This window comes from Lycium barbarum, chromosome 1 (assembly GCF_019175385.1).
Source record: "Lycium barbarum isolate Lr01 chromosome 1, ASM1917538v2, whole genome shotgun sequence".
NCBI classification, from domain to species: domain Eukaryota; kingdom Viridiplantae; phylum Streptophyta; class Magnoliopsida; order Solanales; family Solanaceae; genus Lycium; species Lycium barbarum.
Window position 1 is genome coordinate 160,775,839 of NC_083337.1, and position 22,925 is coordinate 160,798,763.

A 22,925-nucleotide genomic window follows, 5' to 3' on the forward strand; every position below is an offset into this window, starting at 1 on the left:
CAATTTATTTTTCTGAACATGTGCACTATCTTTTGTTGGAGATTCATATAATGTTAAGTTGAAAAAACAGAATGTGTCTAAATATGTAAGTTTATTTAGTAGTAGCATATACGCAAGTATAAACGAAAGCTAACAACGTAGGAATCAATGCCATTATGTTCTCTAGTGTTTATTCTCTGGTGTCAACTTAATTCAGTTGTATTCAGCTGTTTGTATCATGAAAAATAATTTTGCTTTTGGTTTTTAAAAAAATTGATTCAATTTCATTTCGAGAGTCAGGCCTTTTTGATTTGTTCAATTCAATAAGTTAACGATCAATATTATATACATAATACATTCATTTTTCTTTTTTCCGGAATAGAATATTACAGCTGCATTTGCAGAGCTTGAAGCCTTGAACCTTACCAGAGCATCAAGAAAACTTCCAAAAAGTGAGGGCATACCACCCTCCCGGCCCTAATATGTTAAATAAAATTAATACATCCAAGAACTATACCAACCCTATGACTTGGAGGTTACAGAAACTAAATTAACCAGCTTCATCTTTCTTAGTACTATTTGGACTTTCCACATTAGTATCAGCAATTATGTTTGTGTCTGTTTTCCTTGAATCTGTTTTACGCGCACGTTTTCTGGACTTCCTGTATGAAGAAACAACAGAAGATTGGTTGTCCTGTTCTGGTATGTCAGAAGCAGACTTCTGTACTGTAGGGTGAACTCTGTTCCGCCTTGCATTCTTTCCATACCTCTTGGAACTAGTAGGATCTTGGGCTTTGCCAGCAGAACCACTGGAATGTCTAGACTTAGACTTGACTTGGGGAGCAATTGGCCTTGGTGAATTCAAATTTAAGCACAGGGAACTGGGCTCATCATCCATTGCTTTGTCAAAAGTAGTCTGGCCTCCAGAAATGCTACAAGGATTGTCTGTCGAATTACCATGTCTATTAGGTACATGTTGATCATTAGAGTCGTCCAATGCAATTTTATCCATCTCCTGGCCAAAACAGAGTTATTGAGCAAAACAAAAGTCAGCAGAGAGTTGGTACAAGTCACATAAGACTGCAAATTCTGAAACTTCTTATGCTTTTTTTCGTTTGATGAAAAGATAGAGAATGATGCTTCTGATGCTTGTAACTTAGAGTTGATGCAGTAGTTTCTGGGTGCACAATGTTTCCTGAAGTACTAAGGGCATACTACGCATCATAACATTATCACTTGGGCATAGATGAAAAACAAATTTATCAAGCTTGTGAAGTAATAAGAAAATGATTGGCACTTCACCGCTGATAATAGAAACACAAGGAAGTTTCCGATATTTTTTAGAGAAAAAAAAAAATGACAGACAGAATAAATACTTTGGGAAGAAATAACTGGACTGCCTTAACAGAAATCCTCGTAAGAATATTAACAGTTTAAGAGAGTTATTTTCAAGAGATACCTCATTTTCATCATTAGTTATCTCCTCAGATTCAAGTATCTCCTCTCCTTCTGAGTCCTCCATCTCCTCACACTCAAACTCTACATTTTCTCCTGTTTCTTCCTCTGAGTCACTTAGCTCTTCCTGCTCCATCACAATTTCTGCAAGAGACTGGTCTTCCAAATCATCAACGTCATTTCCAGTTTCTTCATCGCTGGACAAAAGCCTTGCAGTGGCACTTGAATCACGGTGCTGGGTGGTTCCATTTGGAATTCCATTGTTTCGAGGATTTTGATCTCCAGAATCTGAAGCACTAGTAGGTGATCTTCCCATAAAATGGTCAGCCACCCCTCTGCTCCCAGTGGCTTTTTGTTTTCTAGACGTGAAACTCAAATGCATCTCCAAGTCAACCTCATTGCTTTTTCCTATAGGGCTAGAGGGTATAGAACATGCAACATTTGAGCTACTATCAACAGCATTCTGAGCTTGAGTGCATCTTCCTCTTGATGATTCTGGGGTACAAGAGGGTCGTGCAACAGAGGATGCAACTTCCAAGTCACAATTTGCATCATCAGTTCTTTGCAGAAGCGGATGAAAGCCAAAACCAGATGATATTGAAGTTTTATCCCTGGGATTAGAAGACTTGTCAAGAAAGTTCACAGTATGGGCTGATTGGCGTGGATGATGAAAGAGGCTAAGATTTAGTTGGGGTTGACAACCTGAAAAGAAATTGAACGAACTGGATGTACTAAAACTAGAGTTAGACTGATAATATGGCAAAGGGCCATCTTCAGGGGCCCGGAAGAGCAAAGGATGCATCTTTAGACCTGACTCGTCTTTTTCTTCTGTAACATTCTTATTATCCTTTGACACACTGGTTTCCTGTAGATTCTGATTACTTATATTGTTCCTCCCAGCACTACTGCTAAATGGTCCATCTTTCACAAAATAATTGGTATATGGCTTTGCAGCATTTGCAATTTTTGGGACTGCAATCTCTCTCACACCATCACCTGTAGAAGCATCCCCACCAAAAGCCCTTGGATATGTTCCAACATGGTAGCTTTTAAAAGCCGACTGAGACATTACTCGAACAGATGGAGGAAGATTAACAGGAGGCAGACCTGGAGCTAATTTAACTAACTGCCCATTGTTAAATTTACGGGCTCGGTATGGCCGCGAAAAGGACTCGGTTTCTGGCGACCTTCAAGTCAGATGATAAGAATAGTGAGTCAGCACAATGAGGAATGCAGAAGACTGCAATCTTGAAAACACACGCATGAACAAAAGGAGCAGAAAAAAGAGTACAAATATGCAATGAGTACCTCAGGGAAACGGGGAACTCGTTGGAGATGTGGGATTGCCCATTTCTAGAACCACTGATATTCATATGTTCAGCAACTTGAGAACTCTCCACACCCAATACCTGAGGTGGAGGAATTTTCTCTACCAGGTCTGACGTAGAATGATTCAGTTGGATGCTGGATACAGCAGGCCTCCAATCTGCCAGAAAAGCCTCATGAACATAAGCTTCCTCATCTCTGTCTGCACAATTATCTGCACCACAATTTTCTTCCACAGCGCTGTCAGCAACATCATCCTGCATTTTTTTCATGAGCAAAGGCATTATAGTTTATATATAACTGCAGAAATTACAGAGCATTGGAGTTAAAGACCTTCTCAAAAGTATCAACAAAATCCATTCATCAATCATTCAATTAACTCTGCCCCAATCACAATTTAGTTGGGATCGAATGAATCTTCTATATCCATTCTGCTCTATTTGGGATATTTTATTTTACTAAAAAAATATTTGACTTTTAAGAAACATTAGAAGTTCTTTAAATATTGATCCAACTTCTAATTTCTAAAATTCTTAGCAGATTTCACAGTCATGACTATATTTCAGAACAAACCTAATTAAGTCTCACATGCATAAGAGTCTCTTCCTATTTCTACCAGCTCCATGCTCCATATTTGATGGTAATTACTAGCAATTGGCTAGATGACATTTACTAATATGGTGATATGGTAATAAGAGGAGAAGAAATATATCTAACTGCAGGTGAAATATACAATTCTTGCAATAATGAATTTCTTTTTGATAAGTAATAGAAATGTCAGCTAAATAATGATTATTAAACTATTCACCCGACTGTGAAAGAACATACTGGCGAGTTAGATACTTCTTTGACAAAGTACATTTGACAAAGTACACTTTTCTGATATCTAAAATGGACGCAAAACAACAGTTTGAATGAAAGACGCAATCTTACCTCCTTCGAAGAAATATGCCAAGTTTCCAAAGAAGCAGCTTTTAGTTTTTTTCTCTCTAATTCATATAACCGACGTTTTGCCCTCTTACTAGCATCAGATTTATATGATTTCTGAGTTCCAATAGCAGTGCGCCACTGCCGGGGTAACAAGGAAGGATCTCTATAAGGAACAATAAACTTCCACACGGACATCCAGTCAAGCTTGAACACCTTCAGGCCCTGGGGGATCATAACCATGTAAACAGTGAAGCAGCGATGACGGAAATGATGGTACTGTGGAAATGTATGTATGTATGTATACCTCTTCAATACGTGCAACCTCTTCTGTTGTCAAAGGAGAGTTTTTCATCCTCCGAACAGCCTACAAGATTCATGACAACATTATTTACCACGCTCAATGACCATGATAATCAATCAAAAAATCTGAATGATACTGGGAATAATCAATTCAAAAAAAAGCATCTCTAGCAACAGGTCTTGAAAACACTGAGTAACTGCAGGGGAAGGTCATGATTCATGGATGTATAGTAATTGCAACTTGTAATTTGATTTGATGAATCGAGAATATCATTGTAGAGTTAAAAACAATGACAGTTGAAAGAGTGGTAGGAGAGATTATTTATTTCAAGCTGACTTAAACATTTCCAGCATGTCGGTGAAGTGGTTTTGCTCGCACTTTTGAGGCAGTTAAAATGGAACCATAATGCTAAAACTACGACTGTTTCTTAATGTTCTATGCACACTAGTAACAAACCTTTATTGGATTTTCAGGTGCTTTAGATGATGAGCGATTCTTTTGCCTGACAAAAATCTGCAAAAGGGGTCAAGTATTTCACCATGTTAAGCATAACGTTTAACTTTAAAAGGACATCGAAATCAAGAGGATAAATAACAGACTACACAGCTGTTGCAATCGGAAGGGCACATAAGAATCACCTGATGCTTAGATTTGCAAGGAAGATACCGCTGCTGAATCGCCTTCCAGTCTGTATTATACTCCATCAAACCCAATGCTAATAATCTGTACCACATGTCAAGGTTATATTACTACTTATCAACAAAGGTAATAGCAGAACATTAACATATAGGTTAAAATGAAGATCATCGATAATATTATAACTTTAAGAACCTTGGCAAATTGATGAAACTGCCTAAGGGGAAGACGAATAATACATCGTATTTAACAAAAGCACAATGAAATGACTAGTGAAATCTTTATTTCAGAACAACTGCTAGGCTCTCACAGATATAGGTAATTAGCTTCATCCCATTGTTTTCATACACAATAGATGTAACAGAATTCTTTTCCGCTTTATGAAAACACCTAATGTTGTATCATGCTGAGAAATAAGTTGTAAAGATCATTTATTTGGGAGAAACTTCAGAATGCATTAATTTTTCATAGGATGTGAACTCCAACTGTCAACTCTGAACCCTAAATAAATTCACTACTTTCTCACTTATCTTGCTGAGAAATAAGTTGTAAAAGAGATCATTTATTCAGTTGAAATTTCAGAATGCATTGTTTTTTCATAATATGTGAATTCAAACATTCCATCTTTGCAACTCCGAACCCTAACTAAATTCACTACTTTCTCTTTTCTTCCTATAGCAAGAATTTTAGTTCACCACCTATCACCACGGCAGAGACTGAGCAATACCAACTAACAAAAGCAAGAAAGCTCAAAGTTGCCATAATTTTACAATCACGACCTAATCAGTAAAGAAACTCATTTCATAAGAATACTTCTGCCACCCAAAAGGTAAAGAAGAAACAAACTCACTCATCCTCTGCATCAGTAAAAAGCACCCGGTTTGCTACCGCTGCGGGGGGTGGCTTATGGGGATACAGGGCAGGATTAAACAAAGGATAGAAGCGCTGAGCTAACTTAGCAATCTCATTTGGAACAGGAGCAACAGCCTGTTTTTTAGCTTTTTCTACTAATACAGCAGCCATAGTCTTCTTTGATGTTCGAAAACTTGATGAAGAAGGAGGCACGGCGTTTGTATTCAAGGAAGAACGACCATCAGGTTCAGCGGTAAAATGAATACTCTGCACAGGAAACAAGGGTTCCTTCTCAGAGCTTATGTCATTCAAACCTCCTACTTGCCGGCTTCGGTAATCTTGCACAGCTGTCGATAAGTATCACCAGTGATGAAGTAGTAAGTATCATAAACTGAACAAGAATAAGAAATGAAATAAATTTAGTGTTCTAACATGATATACCATGAGAAACGTCATCCATGAAGTCTTTAACTAATTTGATTGGAGCCACATCAAGAACAGATAGTATTGGACCACTTATATAAGGTACCCAGGAGCCTAAAGGGCATCCCACCTGATTATGTTTAATAGCTTCATGTCTTCCTCTTGAAGGAGAAATTCTGTCAAAAGGCTGCACTATGTGATGTCCAGACGAGCAGTCTCCCTGCAAATCATGTGCTGAAGACATTTTGTCGGTAGTTTGGACAGGAGAAGTATGCAAAGGTTCATCAGACACGGAGGGATAAACATATGGAGAGAAGAAGCAAAAACTGGGAAATGGCACACTCCTACTTGCTAATACTTCATCACGTTTATGAAGCATTTGGGAAATCAACTCCCCAACATTAGAAGCAATGTGCCGTTTGGCAGGGTCAAGAACACAAACGGCAAAAACCTGAATAAGAAGTTGAACATGCTCATGTATCAAACAATGTAATTGTCCTATCTGATGGGCTGTAAATCCATTCACAAAGCCCTCATTTGCAGGCGGCATCATGCTTTTTGCACCATGTACTGAGTAAGGAGAAATGGGAAGATATGGTAACAAAGGGCGTAGGGGCCTATTTGACAATCCTAAAATCTTCTTCTTGTTCTCAACAGAAGCTCTTTGGCGCCTGGTTTGCCTAGTCTTAGGTCTTCGACCAACAGCCTCGTACTCCTCTTCATTGTCATCCTTCACGTGTTCATCAAGGTCACTCTCCAATGCCTCCTCAATTTCAAGCTCAAAATCTGCATCATTGTCTTCATCTTCATCATCGACATTTTCATTATCTTGTATATGTCCAGAATTTTCATCTCCACCCAGTAAAACAGCTGCAAGAAACTTCCTGTACTCTTCTTCATCGTTGGCATTCTGATGATCATCCTCATCATCGGTTTCCTGAAGAAATGTCTCAAGTTCATCAAGCGTAAAGCTAGCAAGTGAGTAGCGTGCTCTAGTGCGCTTACATATAGCATCCTCATTATCCATATCTATGATGGATCTCCTTGAATTTACTATATTGCTACACTCTCCAACTGAAAGATCCTCAACGCGATCTCCCCCTCCGCTCAACACAATTTTCTTGTTATGTGAAATTCCACTTTCAGGTTCAGTATCCAGAGTGGATTCTCTCTCCTTAAGTTCAGAAGACGAGATTTTCTTCAATTCTTCTGGACAAGCTCCAGAAGAAGCTCTATTTTGCATCACAATCTCCTCCCCGAGTTCTTTGTCTTCAATGAGACAGCCCTGTGGAAAACCTGGCATGCTTTCTTTGCAACAACTTCTCAGTGATTCAGCAATGTTCTCCCCGCTGTCCACGAAATCAGCATCCAGACCTTCGATTTCTGAGCTCAGGCTTGAAGAAGCATCTAAAGAGACAGCTTCTTTTAACAAGGGATTAAAGTCCATATCCTCTTCCTCATCTTCGTCAAACTCATTCTCATCCTCACCCCTGTCACAATCACCATTATGGTGTTCACTCTTTTCTTCATCAGCCTCTTGTTCTCGAGGAACTCCATTGTTGGATAGGTTGCCACGTACCAGGAGCAAATTCTCCTGATTGGGCTCCTTAGCTTCAGTAGATAATGCAGTTGAGCTCAAAGACATCTTCAGCACAGAATTTGAAAAGGCTGATGCCAAGGAATAACTGACCAAGGAATACTGACAAACATTTACATAAGCAAGAACTCAACTGTATCTTCAAAAATGACTAATATTTGCCTCTTCCACCACGAGGCTCCTCCACATCAATCTATTGGCTTGCAAATCAAAATTTCAAAAAACATGGTTAGCCAAAAGCACTAGAAAAAGCCGAATATTACTCACATTTACTGTTAGCACCAAATACTTAAATCAGAAATGCCAAGTAGAATAGACATTAGACAAGGAAGAACAAGTAGTGCGAACAGGGAAAGCACATGAAAACTAACTCACAATCCCAACCAAACCCCACACTGCAACAAATATTGAATTTTTGCCACCTATTATTGAGAACTAAACAAGGACGAAAACAACATCTTATTCCAAACATTAAGGCACATAGATCCAAAAAGGGAGCAACTTAGTGTGATAACAGCTTCCATGAGAAACTTTGATTCTAATTCAGCATATCTTCCATGCACCAACATAATGCATTCAAGTCTGTACAACAAGGCAAGAATTAGCATTGAGCATAGCCCATTAATTAATTTGATTTGATCGGCTGAAAGACCTGATTTTTTAACTTCCCATTCATGCCTTTCTTTACTCAACCCAACCAAAATTCAAAAAGAAATAGTCAAAGCATTTTTTAGTAACACGCATGAATTGAGATTATACGGGCGAATGTTCATATGTAACGTAGAAACCAAGCCAAGTTTTACACTTTTACATCATTTCACGGTGAACATAAAAATTGCAACTTCTTCAATCTTTTAGAAAAATCAAGTCTGAGTGGAAATTAAATATATTTACCTGAGGTCTGTATTTTCGAGCCGAAATTCAACAATTAACGAACCAACAATGAGCAATGGCTGCATAAACGGTAAAATTGCGGTTCGCCCAAAGCTCCAACAGTGATTAAACCACTTTAATTCATGCAAAGCTATTTGTTCAGGTAAATTATTGACTAATTTGCTACAGTTACGTCGCTAATTCAGGTAAATTATTGACAAATTTACAAAAATTAGGGGGTTTTGCGTTTGATTCTGAGGGTGAGAACTGAGACCCGATGACCCGACCCGAAATTTTGGCAGGACGCTGTTACATCAATTTGGCCGATTTCCCGAATTTGGGGAGAAAAAGATCAAAATTGTCCCTTATCTTTGATTAGATTCAAAGTAGTCCTCATTCTTTTGCATGAAGCACTTACAATCCTCTTTCTTTGTCAAATTGGTGCACTTTAAGTCCTTACCTTAACCACTGTTAATTTTTAAACGGCAAGAGAACCCATGTGCACCTAGCGTTAGATTTTTTCTTTAAGAAAAGACATCATTTCACTCTTGAATTTGGCACGAAAACACACTTTAGCAGTTAAACTTAAATTATATTTATATATCTCCCTTAACAACTTTCATTTCAATTATTTTTCACTCTAAAAAAAATAATACCACTCTTACATTGTGAGGTGTATTACACTCGCGCCATGTCATTACCACGTCAAAAATTACCAACCCTTCATTTTTTATTTTTCTTTTATTATTTTTTCTCTTTCTCTTTCTCTTTCTCTTTCTTCTTCGTCTTCATCTCCCTTTTCTCTTTCTTCTTCCAACCACCACCGCCGCCACCGCCGCCGCCGCCGCCGCCACCACAAAATCCCATCTTTATCATTCAAACCTCCATTACATCAACAAAATATATATAAGAATTCCAAGCAGAACAGAGAAAAATTAAGGCTCAGATCTGTGTTAAGCTCGAGCAAAAAGAGAGTCCAATAACGCCTTTCTCTTTTCTCCTTTTCCTTTCTCTTTCTTGTTCTTTTCCACCCATCATCTGCCATTTCTGTCAATATTGTTTCCCCTTCTCCGTGTCATTCTCCTTTTCTTTTCTATTCTTTGTAAACAATTTTGGTTAATGTGTTTTATTACATAATAAAAGAAATATGAAAATCATTTCTTAGATAGATTAATTAATGTGGGTTTGGTTGGCCGGAAAGTAATCGCCGACGCCATTTTTCTCGATGAAATTGATCGACGACAATGATGAAGACGACTACATTTCAGTAATATATTCAACCCAAATGATGAAATTAAAATGCCTAATTAATCAGCTCATAACAAAAATCATCATCGCCCCTTTCAAGCCCTCCAATCTTACATGCAAGATCTACCCTTTTCCGTTTAACTAAAGACCAGCACAAAATAGGGGCAAAAGTGCAAATGACTAGTTAATAATATACTTCCATTAAAATTGATAAAACCAATATTTTAATATATATTTCATAACTCAAAATATCATTATCAATTTCTTATGATCCAGATTGTGCAATAAGAAACACATAATCTCAATGTCACAAGTTTTATTGAATAAATCTTGACCATAATTTTCTGGTAACTTTTTCCGAATTAAGAATTGGGATTAAATTTAAAAAAATTATGAGTTTGATGGTGGTGGTTATGAAGGTGGGGGTGGATTTGGTGGTGGTCGAATCAATGGGTATGGTAGTAATAGTGGTGGATACGATGGTGGTAGCTGTGGTGGAGGTGGATATGAAGGAGGTGGTGGAGGTGGCAGTGGTAGGGAAGAGGAGCAGGTGGGGGAAGAGGACCCCGGGGGGGGGGGGTAGAAGAAAGAGAAAAGGCTCATTTTGTATTTTATTTTATTAATTTATTGTATAATAATATATATATATATATATATATATTAACGGGCCCACCTTTTTATATCATTTACTTACCTAATTTTTTTTATTTTTTTTGCCACAGCAACATTGGAGGTGAAAAATAATTGAAATGAAAGTTGCTAAGGGGGTATATAAATACAACTTAAGTTTCATTGCTAAAGTGAGTTTTCATACCAAGTTCAAGAGTGAAATGATGTCTTTTCTCTTTTTCTTTCAGCAAACAAAAGTTCCTCTTCTTTGTTCAACAACAAGACCCGATATCTCTTACTATTATTTTCCGTTTAATAATTTGTGTCAATTAATGTCCTTTTAAGTTCGGGCTTTTAACACATTTGGTTGTTCGGATGGAAATAATTATACCACAAGCTAATATACAAAGAGCCCGTTTGGATTAACCGGAAAAAAAGTGACTTTGAATCATAAGTGCTAAAAGTACTGAAAATTATTTTATAAATAAGCAATTACGTGTTTGGATAAAAGTGCTTAAAGTGTTTTTAGAAGTAAAGGTAGTATTGAAATTAACAGAAAAAAATAAGGATAAAAGGGTAAAGTTGTTGGTCAAACCAAAATGACTTTTAAGCCAAAAACAATAAATTGGGATTGAGCAACTTCTTGATTTTGGCTTATTTTAAGCACTTTTTAACTTAATTTAAGTTGTTTTCTATTTTACCAAACACCCAAATAAGTTAAAAATAACTTATAAGCTGGTTTGACCAATTTATAAGCCAATCCAAACGGGCTTAAAAAATATTATACTAAGTAGGCGTTTGGCCATGCGTTTTCAAGCCGTGGTTTGAAAACATAACCCCAAACCAACGTTTGGACATGCGTTTTCACTCATTGTTTCAAATCCTAAATCATCCAAAAAGACATGATTTGAGGTTTGAAACCATGGTTTCAACTTTTTTAATTATAAAATTTAACCCATACGTTTATATTTTGTAAAAAAAAGACCCATAAGTTGATAGATATTTTTAACAATTACTCCCATCAATCATTTACCAATCTCATTAACTTCCACCGACCTTTATTTATGTCTACCAACCTTTAATTTATGTGAAAGGATTATATTAAAGAGTAGTTACAGTACTATTCATGTTAAATTTTCGTTTTTATTGAACTAAAGTTGGGAAAATACATAAATACCGCCCCAACGTATACTCGGATTAATTATGACGCATCCGACCTTTGCAGGCGACCTATTACCCCCTGGCTTTATTTTTTCTGTATTTTTGTACTCTTTTTCGGCTGACGTGGCACAAAAAAAATTTGATGTCAGTTGCACAGTGGAGAGTGTTGCACACTCTCCACTGCATCGGCGCCACGTCACTAAACCCTCCTTCTTCTTCTTCTTCTTCTTCTTCATTCCACCCACCTCTTATTTTCCCTACCAATCTTCTTCTTTTTCATTCCACCCCACCCCTCATTTTCCCCACCCATCTTCTTTTTTCTTCATTCCACCTCACCCCTCATTTTCCCCACCCACCCCTAACCCTACTGCCACCCCCATTCTTCTTCATTTTTGATAATGTTACTTTTATTTATTCTTTCACAATATTTTACTTTCTTTTTCTTTGTGCAACTCTTCTTCATTCTCATTCTTTTTCTTCACTTCCGGAACTCCATTTTTGTCTTCAATCCTACATTTCCCCCAATGATAGAAAAATTAGAGGAAAATGTTGTTAGGTTACCATTTGTGAATCTGAAATTTTTTATCTGAAATGGAAAAGTCGAATTCTTAAATCTAAAATGGGTAGTCGAAAATGTTGTTGGGTTACCAATTTTGAATCTAAAAATTTTGTATGTTAGTGATTTTTTAGTCAAAATTGGTTGCAAGTAAAATCTGATGGGAAAGCTGATGTGAATTTGATGAAATTGATGCTTTTTAGGCAGTACTATGTCGTGGTTTATGCATTGGTTGAACTGATAGGGAACATTAAAGTGCACATCTTGTAGAGCATTTTTACTTTGAAGTTTTGTTTAATTTCTTTGTTGTCAATCTTGTCTCTGTACTTGTATAACTTTGGCATGTCATATGATTTCTTGGACTAACACTGTGTCTGGAAAATAACAATTGGTCTGTGAATTAAAGTTGGGGGTTAGTGGTGAAGAAGATAAAATTAATAGAGGGTTCAATGAATAATAATAATAATAATAATAAGAAGAAGAAGAAGAAGAAGAAGAAGAAGAAGAAGAAGAAGAAGGGTTTAATGACGTGACGCTGATGTGGTGGAGAGTGTGAAACACTCTCCATTGTGCAACTGGGCATCAATTTTTTTGTGCCACGTCAACCGAAAAAGAGTACAAAAATACAGAAAAAAAGGTCGGGGGGTAATAGGTCGCCCGCAAAGGTTGGGTGCGTCATAATTAATCCAAGTATATGTTGGGGGGTATTTATGTATTTTCCCAGCTAAAGTTTGATTAATTGATGTTGTATTTTTTAGAAAGGTCTTCTAGTAGTGTACTAATTTTGTTATGAACTATGACTTGCTCATTTGGTAAGATTGTATAAGAATTGAGAATGTTTTGATAGTTTTACAATTTAGGAGTTTTTTATGTCTATAAAATAAAATACAATTTAAAATATCCAAATTGCATGTCCAAATATGATTTGAAACCATGTTTTCAAACCATGTCCAAATAGGGCCTAATTATGTATATTATACTTTAATATACAAAAACATACAGTCGGCTATTATTTTGGTGGTAGCTATTTATGTCATGGCCTTATCGACATTATTGTCGTGTCTCTTTTTCTTCCGCAGACCTTAAGTTCTCGGACTTATTAAATAAAGATAATGGTGATCCGTCACTATTAGGTTGTGAGTTGTTTTAAAAGAACCAAAACACTTAAATGGTCTTGGAGCCGTTTGGACCAATTTTTTTTTTGTTTTAAATAATCATTTTTTGGTTATATGTTAGACTGATCTTTCAACTAGTTTTGTAAGATGAGTTTTTCAAATAAAAAAAATCCTTTTTCATTCACAAAATTTTAATTTTTAAAAATAAAATGCATGACCAAATACAACTTCACCTTTCAAATGCTATTTTTAACTTCAACTTTAAAAACTTTTTTTTTTCCTTCTAAACTTCAATCAACCAAATCTATGTACAAAAGCCTACATCTAAGAGCTTGTTTGGATGGACTTTTGGCTTATGACTTATAAACCAAAATCCATCAGTTAACAATTTCAAATTTTGACTTTTAATTTGTTTTTATTATATTTTAACTTAAAAATAAGTGCTTAAAAATATTTTTTTATTTCAGCCAAACATTAAAAAAAAAAGTACCCACTTAAAAGTTGGTTTGGCTTAAAAGCACTTCACAGAATATTAGCGCCAATAGTCACAATTTTTTTTTTAAAAGAAACGACACCCGAATTGATCTGCGGTCACAAATAAAGCAGTAGGGTTTTACTCCAACTAGGGTTTTGCTACTTTGCGTTGGAGAAAGAGGAGTAGCCGCCATGGCGAGCACCAAAGTACAGAGGATTATGACCCAGCCCATCGTAACTTTATTCCTTCTTACCCTTTTTTATTTATTTTTTATATGAGCAATTTAAAAGTTTAATTGTTTGCGCTAAATTTGGGAATTTTTTGTTTTTACAGAATCTGATCTTCAGATTTCTTCAGAGTGTAAGTTTACTATCATAGGCATTTATTTACGTTTAATTTCCAATTATTGTTTGAGTTATAATTTGTGGGGAAATTATTTTTGCAGAAAGCTCGCATTCAGATATGGCTATTTGAGCAGAAGGATGTCAGGATTGAAGGACGTATTATTGTATGTTTCCTTTTCTTTTCTTTATTATATATTTGTATGCAAGAATCAAAGTCTTTTTTTATTTTCCTGTTCAAGAGAAGAAGAATTTTTTTATTTTTTTTAATGTTTTTGCTTAATATGAATTTACTTACCAATTTTTGTGCCCATTGCTTTCTGGTTCCTTCTATTAGTTGTGAAGTAGTATTGTTTTTTTTTTTTTTTCTTGGCATAAATTTTAGCGGATACAATAATAGGTTATATTTCCTAGAGTAAATTCAGCGTAGAATTTAGGGGCAATGCCTTGGAAACAGCCTCTAAGGTAGGGGTAAGGTTTGCGTACACACTATCCTCCCCCAGACCCCCATTTATGGAATTACACTGGGTATGTTGTTGTTGTTGTTATATATTGAGTAAAGCTTCTTAGAGTTTAGTATTTGGTTTGTTATGAACTCATAAATGAGCAGCCTAGGTTTGAATTTTTGGTCTGTGAGATTTATAATTAGAAATGGTTTGAGATAATAAAGGTGCACAATTTGGATATAGCTCAGGAAGGCAAAAAAACAGTTTAAGCTCATATTCCTTTAACTCAATAAATTGTGTTTTACAAGTCATGTAGCCTTTATTTTTGTGAATTGCAATAGAAAGGTACAAAGTATCTAACCTCATGTGTCATAAAAACTTTTATTTCATGTAGCAAGCTCGTAAGTCATAATTGACCTATTTATGGCTCATCGTTAGTTCCTATTGCAGGGTCCAAAAGGCCTATCTAGTTGTACCAGACCAAATAACAGCTGTAATCTTATGTAAAGGTCTAGTCTTATTGAACAAGCAACTTTAGTTTATTGTGGCGATGTAGCATATACTTGAAATTGGGATAGACTGGAGTCTGGACTGCCCATAGCTCGAAAGAGAAACTCTAATTTTCTAAAAGAAACACTAGAATGAAATAAAAACATTGTATAGCCTTATATTAGAAGAGCTGTAACCTTTTCAATTGTAGTAATTTTTATGGTAGTATGGGCCAAAGGTTTGAGAAAGTGTGCTCTGTCTTAAAACCTCTTAGGATTAGTAATTGATCATTGATTCGTAAGTCAAATCTAGTGGAGTTGACTAATTTCTGTAGCGTGTTGTGGGGATTATTATGAAATCATCTGTTTCTATGCTTGATTCTTATATTTTGTTTAGAGCATTTGCTGTCTTGCAAATTTCAATGCCTGTTTTTCTGATTGAATTATTGCACCATACACTTCAAACTTTAGAATGCTATCCTTTAATGATACTTAGCGTCCCCTATAGTCTTGCATATGGGTACCTCTTCTGGGTGTGTAGCCTTTTTACACAGCTATCCTCACTTCATCCTTTCTTCTACTACTCTTTACTTGGAACATCAAATTGACCCTAAATAGAAGCCTGCTTTGAATGTGAAGATGTGCCTAGAAAAAAGTTATTGTATGAACCTCTGGAGACTTGGATATTGATCTATTTTTCTGCTTATGTAGTTTTGATTTCCTAAGCTTTGGTTCTTGGTTAGGAGACATGGATATGGATTACAGATTGTAGTCAAGCTTTCAATAGGGGTTTGGGAAGCCTAAGAGTTTAGGAAGTAGCTGCATTATCAACTTGTTAGACATCATATGACTGGATAAGCTTTAGCACTAGCTTCACTTGGTGTTGACATATTTATTGTTGTACTCTTCTTAGGTCTTTTTAGAATCTGCATCTGGTCATTTCATGAATTAGTTTCTGATCAAGGTTGGTCCTACATGTTCTCTGCCAGCAGATAAAAACAATGATTTCATCCCTGAACTATTGCTTTTGCTTGACACACCTGCACTGTGTGCTTTTGGCTAGAGTTGTACATCAGTGCACTTAGAAGAATTTAGAGTTCTATTATTGCCACAAACTTCTTGTGCAGCTACCAGATTTTTTTTCTTGGCTTTTGAATTTAGGTTATACTTCAACTCACTATTAGATGTTGAACGGGAGATTGTTTGTTTTTGTTGTTTAGGGTTTTGATGAGTACATGAATTTGGTTCTAGATGATGCTGAGGAAGTCAACGTGAAGAAGAAAAGCAGAAAGCAGTTAGGTGGGTAACAAATAACTTTCACCCCAAGGCCTAACCTTTTTCCCTATAATTAGAAGGAGAAATCACGTTTCTCTGCGCCTTTTGTCTCTAAAATCTCCTTGTTCTCTGTACAGGGCGGATTCTTCTGAAAGGAGATAATATCACATTGATGATGAACACGTAAGTTATTGACTCATTGTTATACCTCTTTTGCTTATGCACCTGAAAGCATAGTTAATTACTCATAGCAAATAGCTTATAGTACTGCTGTAATTCTCTCTCCCCCTCTCTCCCCCCTTCTTGTTAGGGCAATGCTGATAATTTACTCATTTCATTTGTTTTTTCTCTTTTAGGGGGAAATGATTTCCTGTCAGCTGGACTTTGGAAGAAGTTTGAATTTTTCTGGCAAAAATCAATTATTGAAACCATGTGTCTTTGTGGACAAGGAGCAGGATGTTAGACGCACAGCCTTGAGTTTGAACTTCCATTCATGTTTGCTATATATGTATATTCAGCATGGTTTCTTTGAGTCTAGTACTTCATGGATGTCTCGACTCTGACCTCTTTATGTGTGAGTCAATTTATCAGTAACTGTATTGAAAGAAGTTGCTTGATGCCCTTGCTATTGACTCCCAAGTTAGAAGTGCCTTCTGTTGTGCTGCTCTGCTGTGGTAGCAATTTCCAGATTAACAATCAACCACTTTATAAACTCAACGACTCTTTTAACTACTTCTCTTTTGCTGATAACAGGGTAGCAATGCCATCATAGAGAAAAGAGAGTAGCCTTTCGACCGTTTTCTGTTGTTGGTAATTTTGCATGTCTAATTTGCTTTAGGGTGGAAGTATTGTCACGAAGACGTTCATTGACTCCGTGTTGCTGGCATGAAGACCAGCTTGCTAAGTTATGTCAGTAGTGGGTGCACGACTAATTTATATATGATTCATTCTCAACGTTCTCGCTATAAATTCATTAGTAAATCTTTGAGAGAAATTTTGTCTCTCACCAAACGATCATGAGAGACATCAATAATTCTGTATGTATCAAACAGTCATGAGAAAATAAGTCTCTTTTTGGGGACGCATACGGTAGATATCTTTCAAAATCCTTGTTTGAATAATGAGGGCATCAATCACAAAATTTCATTTGAGAACCGTCGAGGGTGTGGTCGATAGATGTAATTCCTTCACTCTATCTAGTTAGTAATTCACATATGTATCATCAAACAGTCTTTACAGATGAAAGTCCTTTTTTTTTTTGGTAGCACATCAGGGGACTCGGTCATTGTAAATCCTCGTTGAAAAATGAGGACATTAACCACAAAATTTCAAGAAATAGGCGGTTTTAGTACCTGTGGTACTAGTAAAGATTCACATGAACCATCAAGAAGTATTATGGAGAAATAGATGTGATCCTTCACTCTGACCAAAAGTCTGGGGTTTAAATTCTAAAAATACGATGTCATTGGGAGGAAAAACGACAAGAAAAGATTACCCCTCGAAGGGGTAAATTAGATATTGAAAAACCAAAAATTGAATAGGGCTGCAGAGTGCAGACTATCAATGCTTAGGCTATTGCCATTTCGACCTCTCCAGCTGGCTCTGACTGCTTTAAGTTATCCGTACGTCCTTAAAGACATCTTAGAAGGTACCATTCGAGAAAACAGAGTGGCAGTTTGACAATATCAAGTTAGCGAAAAAAATTTGGGAAAGTTAGTACTTCCTCCGGATAAAAAAGAGTGTCTACTTATTCGATCAAGAAAGAATTAAGCTTATTCTTCCAGATTGCCTCTATTAAGCGTTATTTGATCAAATCACAATATCTATTTAATTAGGGACAGTTTCGTCAAATTATTTATTTTTTGCTAGGAGTTAGTATTTTCTTAAGAGGTATGCAAATGGCTAAATGGACAATCTTTTTGATCCGGAGGGAGTATTATTTTCAGACAAGAATTATACTTGGAATTTTTTTTTTGAGAAAGCTAAAATTTGTATGAAAACTAGCATGTTAAAATATTCAGTATTTTGATATCAGTAATAAATTCTTTTGACTATCACTCTATCAGTATGTATAAATACATAGCGGGCTTTTAGACAATATTCAGTTGAATAAAAAATTTAAAAAGAGCATTAGAAATTACAAGTTACACCAGACATGAACTTAACTTGGGAAAAAAGTAAAAAATGTACGCCTGAAAATTGTTGTTCCTCTTAATACTGCTTCTCAAATAAGTTTTCTATTATATATTGAAATAACATATGTAAATACTAGTAGGAGGTAATTTCAGCATATGTAAGGAGTGACTATTATGACCAAACAGTAAGTATATTAATGCCAAAAAACAAGTTGGCATGTGTAAGGGACAGAGCTTAAAAGACAACAAACTATGCTACTCTATAATAGTCTGTTTTGGAACTGAGCCCGAACTAGTTTGCCACCCAAACCGTTGCAGGGATTGTTCTTTGAAGTACGGTATGCTTCCTCTGTTTTCTTCTTCAAACTTTTGTTTTTCCTTTCCTTCTACATGCCATCATCTCTGTCTCTCTTGCTTCTAAGGAAGCTTTACTTTGTATAACTTTATAGTACATTTCTTGACTTCCATGTATATACTAAACAGTTTTAGCAAATTCTTTTTCTTCAAATTTTAACCATTTGTTGGCTGTGGCTTCAACTATATCACTGTTTCTCAAACATTACACAGTCACGTGTCTCTTTTAGGGGGGGAATTTGATGGTTTCGTCTTACATTTTAATCTCCATGTCACTTAAAGAAACAAAAATGGTTTGTTTAATGATAATTGGTTGTATTAAGATTACCTCCATCTTTGGTTGCTGTATGATTCATTTTTCCCTGGAAATCTGCATCAAGGCATAATTGTGATATTCTTGCACAATTGTTATACTACTGTTTATTCTGTTCATTTCTTTTCTTGGTAGTATACCTTACACTGTTTGGTGTACTGTGTTCTCATTTATTATGGATAATAACTATAGTATCTCTTTGCATTATTTACTCATATTATTAATTGATGAAAGAAGGCATAGTAAAATGTTTTTTACGTGACTTCTTTTAATATGGGTAGGCCCTATTTTACCTGCTGAAATGGAAACAAAAATGAAAGCAGAGAAAAAAGGTGGTAATGCCCTTGCTTCTCCTCTTGTGGAAACAGCCTCTTCAAAACATTCAAGGAAGAGAAGCTTCAGTAGACCTTCTTGGCTTCTCTGCTCTATTGCTGGTAATCACATGTTGAACTCCCTCCGTCCCGTCCCAGTTTGCTTGACACTTTTGCTTTTCGAGAACAACTTAGTTGTTCTTTAACCTTAATATTGCATGTCTTTTAAATATTTTAAATTATTAATTATGTTAATTTATACTTTTTACGTAGTTTCAAAATATGTAAAATTTATTGCAAATTTTTTAAAGATTCTATGTTTAAACACATGATCAAAATTAAGAAGTTTGACTCTCTAAAAGCGAAAAATGCCAAACAAATTGAGACGGAGAGAATAATATTTTTACCTTTTCTGTCAATTGTGCATAGGTAATTTTTTCTTTTTTGGGTCTACACCCGAGTACAAAATCAATTCTTTTCTCAAGATTTTACGTTAAGATGTGGTCAATGAATGTTCTACAGATTTATTTGAGTAGTAGTGGTGCATAATCAAGGGCAGAGCTAGAGCATAGCTTACTAGTTTGACAGAACTCAGTAGCTTTGGTTTCATACCCGAATTTATATAAAAAATTCACTTAATTAAGAACTCAATAAGATGCGTTTTCTAAAATCCAGAACCCATAAATTCAAAATTCTAGCTCCACCTCTAAAATTATTACATCCAAATATTGGACTAGAGAGAGAAAGAGAGGCATTTATTTGGGGAATGGGGTCCATTATTCTGAAATTTTCTTTCATTTGGAAGTGTATGAAGATCAGAGGGGTATCATGTGATATGAAGGGTCACTTTCTGTTCATATATGACGAACCTCTTGCTTATTTCAAAAGGCTGTGTCCTATTGCTATTTATGTCCCTTTGTTGTTTCTGTCCGAGGCTTAAGACTTAAGAGTAGCACAAAAACGCATCATTTTTTAAAATGTGAATAGTGGGACCTCCCTCCTTTCAAAAGGATATATCTCACCGCTCTGATGTGTTGCAGAAAGAAAATACGTCTCTTTCCTCAGCAGAATCTATTCTTACCTTAACAGTCACTTTAATCCTTCTGCCAAGTTAGATACAGGACGGTTCGCAGATGCTTACCTGTATCAGATGTTTACAACTAACTAAATAATTAACCTTAACAATCAACAAATCAAAGTGGAAATGTATGTCGCTTAACCATGATTACAACAACAACAACAACATACCCAGTGTAATCCCACAAGTAGGGACCAACCCCTACCTTGGAAGAGCTTAATCATGATTAAGTGTTAAAAAAAGGGTATATGCAAGCAGTGGCGGATCCAGGATTTACTCAGAGGGTTCGGAAAAAACAACAAAAGCAAAATTTAAAAAATAATGTTGTCCCTGGGAATCGAACATAGGATATTAGAGACAATTTTGAACAACCTGGACCACTTAAGCTAACATTTTGCATTTGTTCAAGGTATTCAAAAGATAATGTATGTACATAAACACAGAAAATCTACCCTATCTATACACTGCAATTTTTTGCAGAGGGTGCACCTTCTAAATCCGCCCCTGTATGCAAGACATATGTCTTACATTTGCGTGGTGTAAGTACTCTGGGCAAGTACATTTCAAGATCAAACCCTGTATATCATATGTGCATATGGATAGAGCTTGATATACGTTTGAAAATAAACTATTTTAATTCAAAATCCAGTGTCTAAATTCTAGATCCACCCGCTGGTCTGATACTCAGCTTTGGTACAAAAAATCTAATGCACCCTTATATCATGAAAAAGACTAATGGTAGTTGTGGTTGGTTCACAAGAACAACTAGATCTCGAATAATCATTCTGTAGGAATGTGTTAGCATTAGGCCATATGATAATTAAGCAGTTTGTGAAAGTGTGGAAATAATAACATGTATGTAACACGTTTCTTTTTTTCGAATTCAAACTACTAATATTTCATTGTCACCTATGTCAACATCTGTCACTGTTGCTCATGGTCCAGGCAAGGGCTAAAGGGTCCATTGTGTGAAGTTGGATTTCATCAATTCAAATTTTCAAATGCTTCACTTGTCATGTCAATATCATACATCTATTTGATTGTATTTGGACTGTTGTTTTTCTTCAGATTTGGACAAGAAGATGAAGAAGTTGATACTGAACATTCCTAATAAAGACTCTGCTGACAGTTTTACTGAACGCGCTGATGCCTATTACCAAAAACGCCCACAGCTTCTGGCTTTACTCCAAGAGTTGTACGACAACTATCTCTCCTTGGCAGACCGTTATTGCCAAGCACTTGCGAAGAACCATCATCGTCGCAATTCCTTTCCTATTCAGTCCTTCCATTTTGATGATAATAATGATCAATTTGACAAGGAAGAAGAGATTATTGATTCTGACGCTGAAAGTTCGTTATCATATCAACCTCCATTTCCAATTCAACCAGCACAAGCCAAATTTGAATCAGACATGATTGTTGCAGACTTGGTGATCAGAAACGTCGACTGTGAAATCATGTTGCACGAGATTACTCAAGTCGAAAAGAAATGCAACGAGTCATCAAGGAAGATAGAGTTGCAGGAAAGTTTATTGGAGTTGTTGGAATCGGAGAGGTTGATCTTGTTAAACGAGAACGCGAGATTGGGATACAAAGTGACTTCATTGATAGAAGAGAATAAGGGGTTGTTTTCAGAGTCTTTGTTCATGAAGAGGAAGGTAGCTGAGCTGGCTAGGTGCATGTTAAATAGGAGGGAGGATCGTAGAGTTTGCGTTCTTAATCGAAAAGTTGAGGATCTTCAAGGTCAGATATATGGATTGGAGAGGAGAAATAAGGAGTATTATGAGAAGCTATTGAAGCATGAAGAAGAGAAAAAGAACAGGGCCAAGATTGGGAAGGAAGTTCCTAAGTTGTGGGATAGGGTTAAAAAGCTTGATATCTTCCTTTGTGCACCTGATTTCAACTCAACCTATTGCTAATATTTTTTTAAAAAAAAGAGGTTGTTTCAAGAATTCAACTTAGTTTGCTGCATAAAAAGAAATGCTAGCTTTATTAGCACCTGTGCTTTGCATCTCCTGTTTTACCTTATTAGCAGGATAAATGTGACATATAAGCATTTTGAGAAGCTACTAGTTACTACCAAAGCGACAAATGTGATTATATGCATAATAGTTAGTCAACGATAAAGTACAACAGAGGAACCATCTAATTTGGTGGTATTCATCTTCTAAAGATTCACTTAGTTAAATCTGTTGTTCTGGACCATGTTCCTCATAGTTTACAGTATAGGCAAATTAAGTTGACACTGATAGATTCTAATTTGGTAAACATGTAGTGATAGTAGTTTGTGATTAATCATTAGCGTATAGCACAAAAGGAACGAGCCTATGAGACTGCTTATCCGGATCTCATCGGTCATCTTAAACCATGAAAGAAAATGCAAGTCTTGGCTTTATATTCTATAACTGTAAAATTTCAACTTGGGTGAGTGGGTCTATGAATATAGAGCTTCATAGAGTTTCTTACATTAGCTAGGAAGAGCTCCAGATAGTAGATATACAGTACATGAATTGCAGTTGATGCAGCCATACCCTTTTGCCTCAATGCCCAATAGATTTGGTTCTCGGAAGAAAGTTTTGCTTCTTCCAACAACAACATCATACCCAGTGTAATCCCACAAAGTGGGGTCTGGGACTCTAGGGAGGGTA

General features: G+C 36.0%; 3 protein-coding genes across 5 annotated transcripts; 2 read left to right on the forward strand and 1 right to left on the reverse strand.

Annotated features, from left to right (window-relative positions):
* Nucleotides 1-340: 340 nt before the first annotated feature.
* On the reverse strand, nt 341-8,704 carry LOC132602170 (uncharacterized). Of its 2 annotated transcripts, none has more exons than XM_060315161.1 (10): nt 8,394-8,704; nt 5,921-7,692; nt 5,478-5,826; nt 4,630-4,714; nt 4,448-4,504; nt 3,995-4,054; nt 3,694-3,912; nt 2,743-3,017; nt 1,439-2,621; nt 341-994 (listed from the first exon to the last, which is right to left on the reverse strand). In XM_060315161.1, the coding sequence occupies exons 2-10, from the start codon at nt 7,545-7,547 to the stop codon at nt 530-532; spliced, it is 4,320 nt and encodes a 1,439-aa protein (XP_060171144.1). In that variant the 5' UTR covers nt 7,548-7,692; nt 8,394-8,704; the 3' UTR covers nt 341-529. The 2 variants fall into 2 exon arrangements, with proteins under 2 accessions (XP_060171144.1, XP_060171141.1); XM_060315158.1 differs by having other exon boundaries at nt 5,921-7,699.
* Nucleotides 8,705-13,596: 4,892 nt separating this feature from the next.
* Nucleotides 13,597-16,707, forward strand: LOC132602189 (uncharacterized). The gene is made up of 6 exons (XM_060315167.1): nt 13,597-13,769; nt 13,870-13,896; nt 13,982-14,044; nt 16,032-16,110; nt 16,224-16,269; nt 16,443-16,707. The coding sequence occupies exons 1-6, from the start codon at nt 13,728-13,730 to the stop codon at nt 16,450-16,452; spliced, it is 267 nt and encodes an 88-aa protein (XP_060171150.1). The 5' UTR covers nt 13,597-13,727; the 3' UTR covers nt 16,453-16,707.
* A 1,697-nt stretch (nt 16,708-18,404) lies between these two features.
* On the forward strand, nt 18,405-22,349 carry LOC132602201 (kinase-interacting family protein-like). Of its 2 annotated transcripts, none has more exons than XM_060315172.1 (3): nt 18,405-18,559; nt 19,170-19,322; nt 21,346-22,349. In XM_060315172.1, exons 1-3 carry the CDS (start codon nt 18,439-18,441, stop codon nt 22,194-22,196), a joined length of 1,125 nt encoding a protein of 374 aa, XP_060171155.1. In that variant the 5' UTR covers nt 18,405-18,438; the 3' UTR covers nt 22,197-22,349. The 2 variants fall into 2 exon arrangements, with proteins under 2 accessions (XP_060171155.1, XP_060171160.1); XM_060315177.1 differs by having other exon boundaries at nt 18,412-18,554.
* Nucleotides 22,350-22,925: the final 576 nt, after the last annotated feature.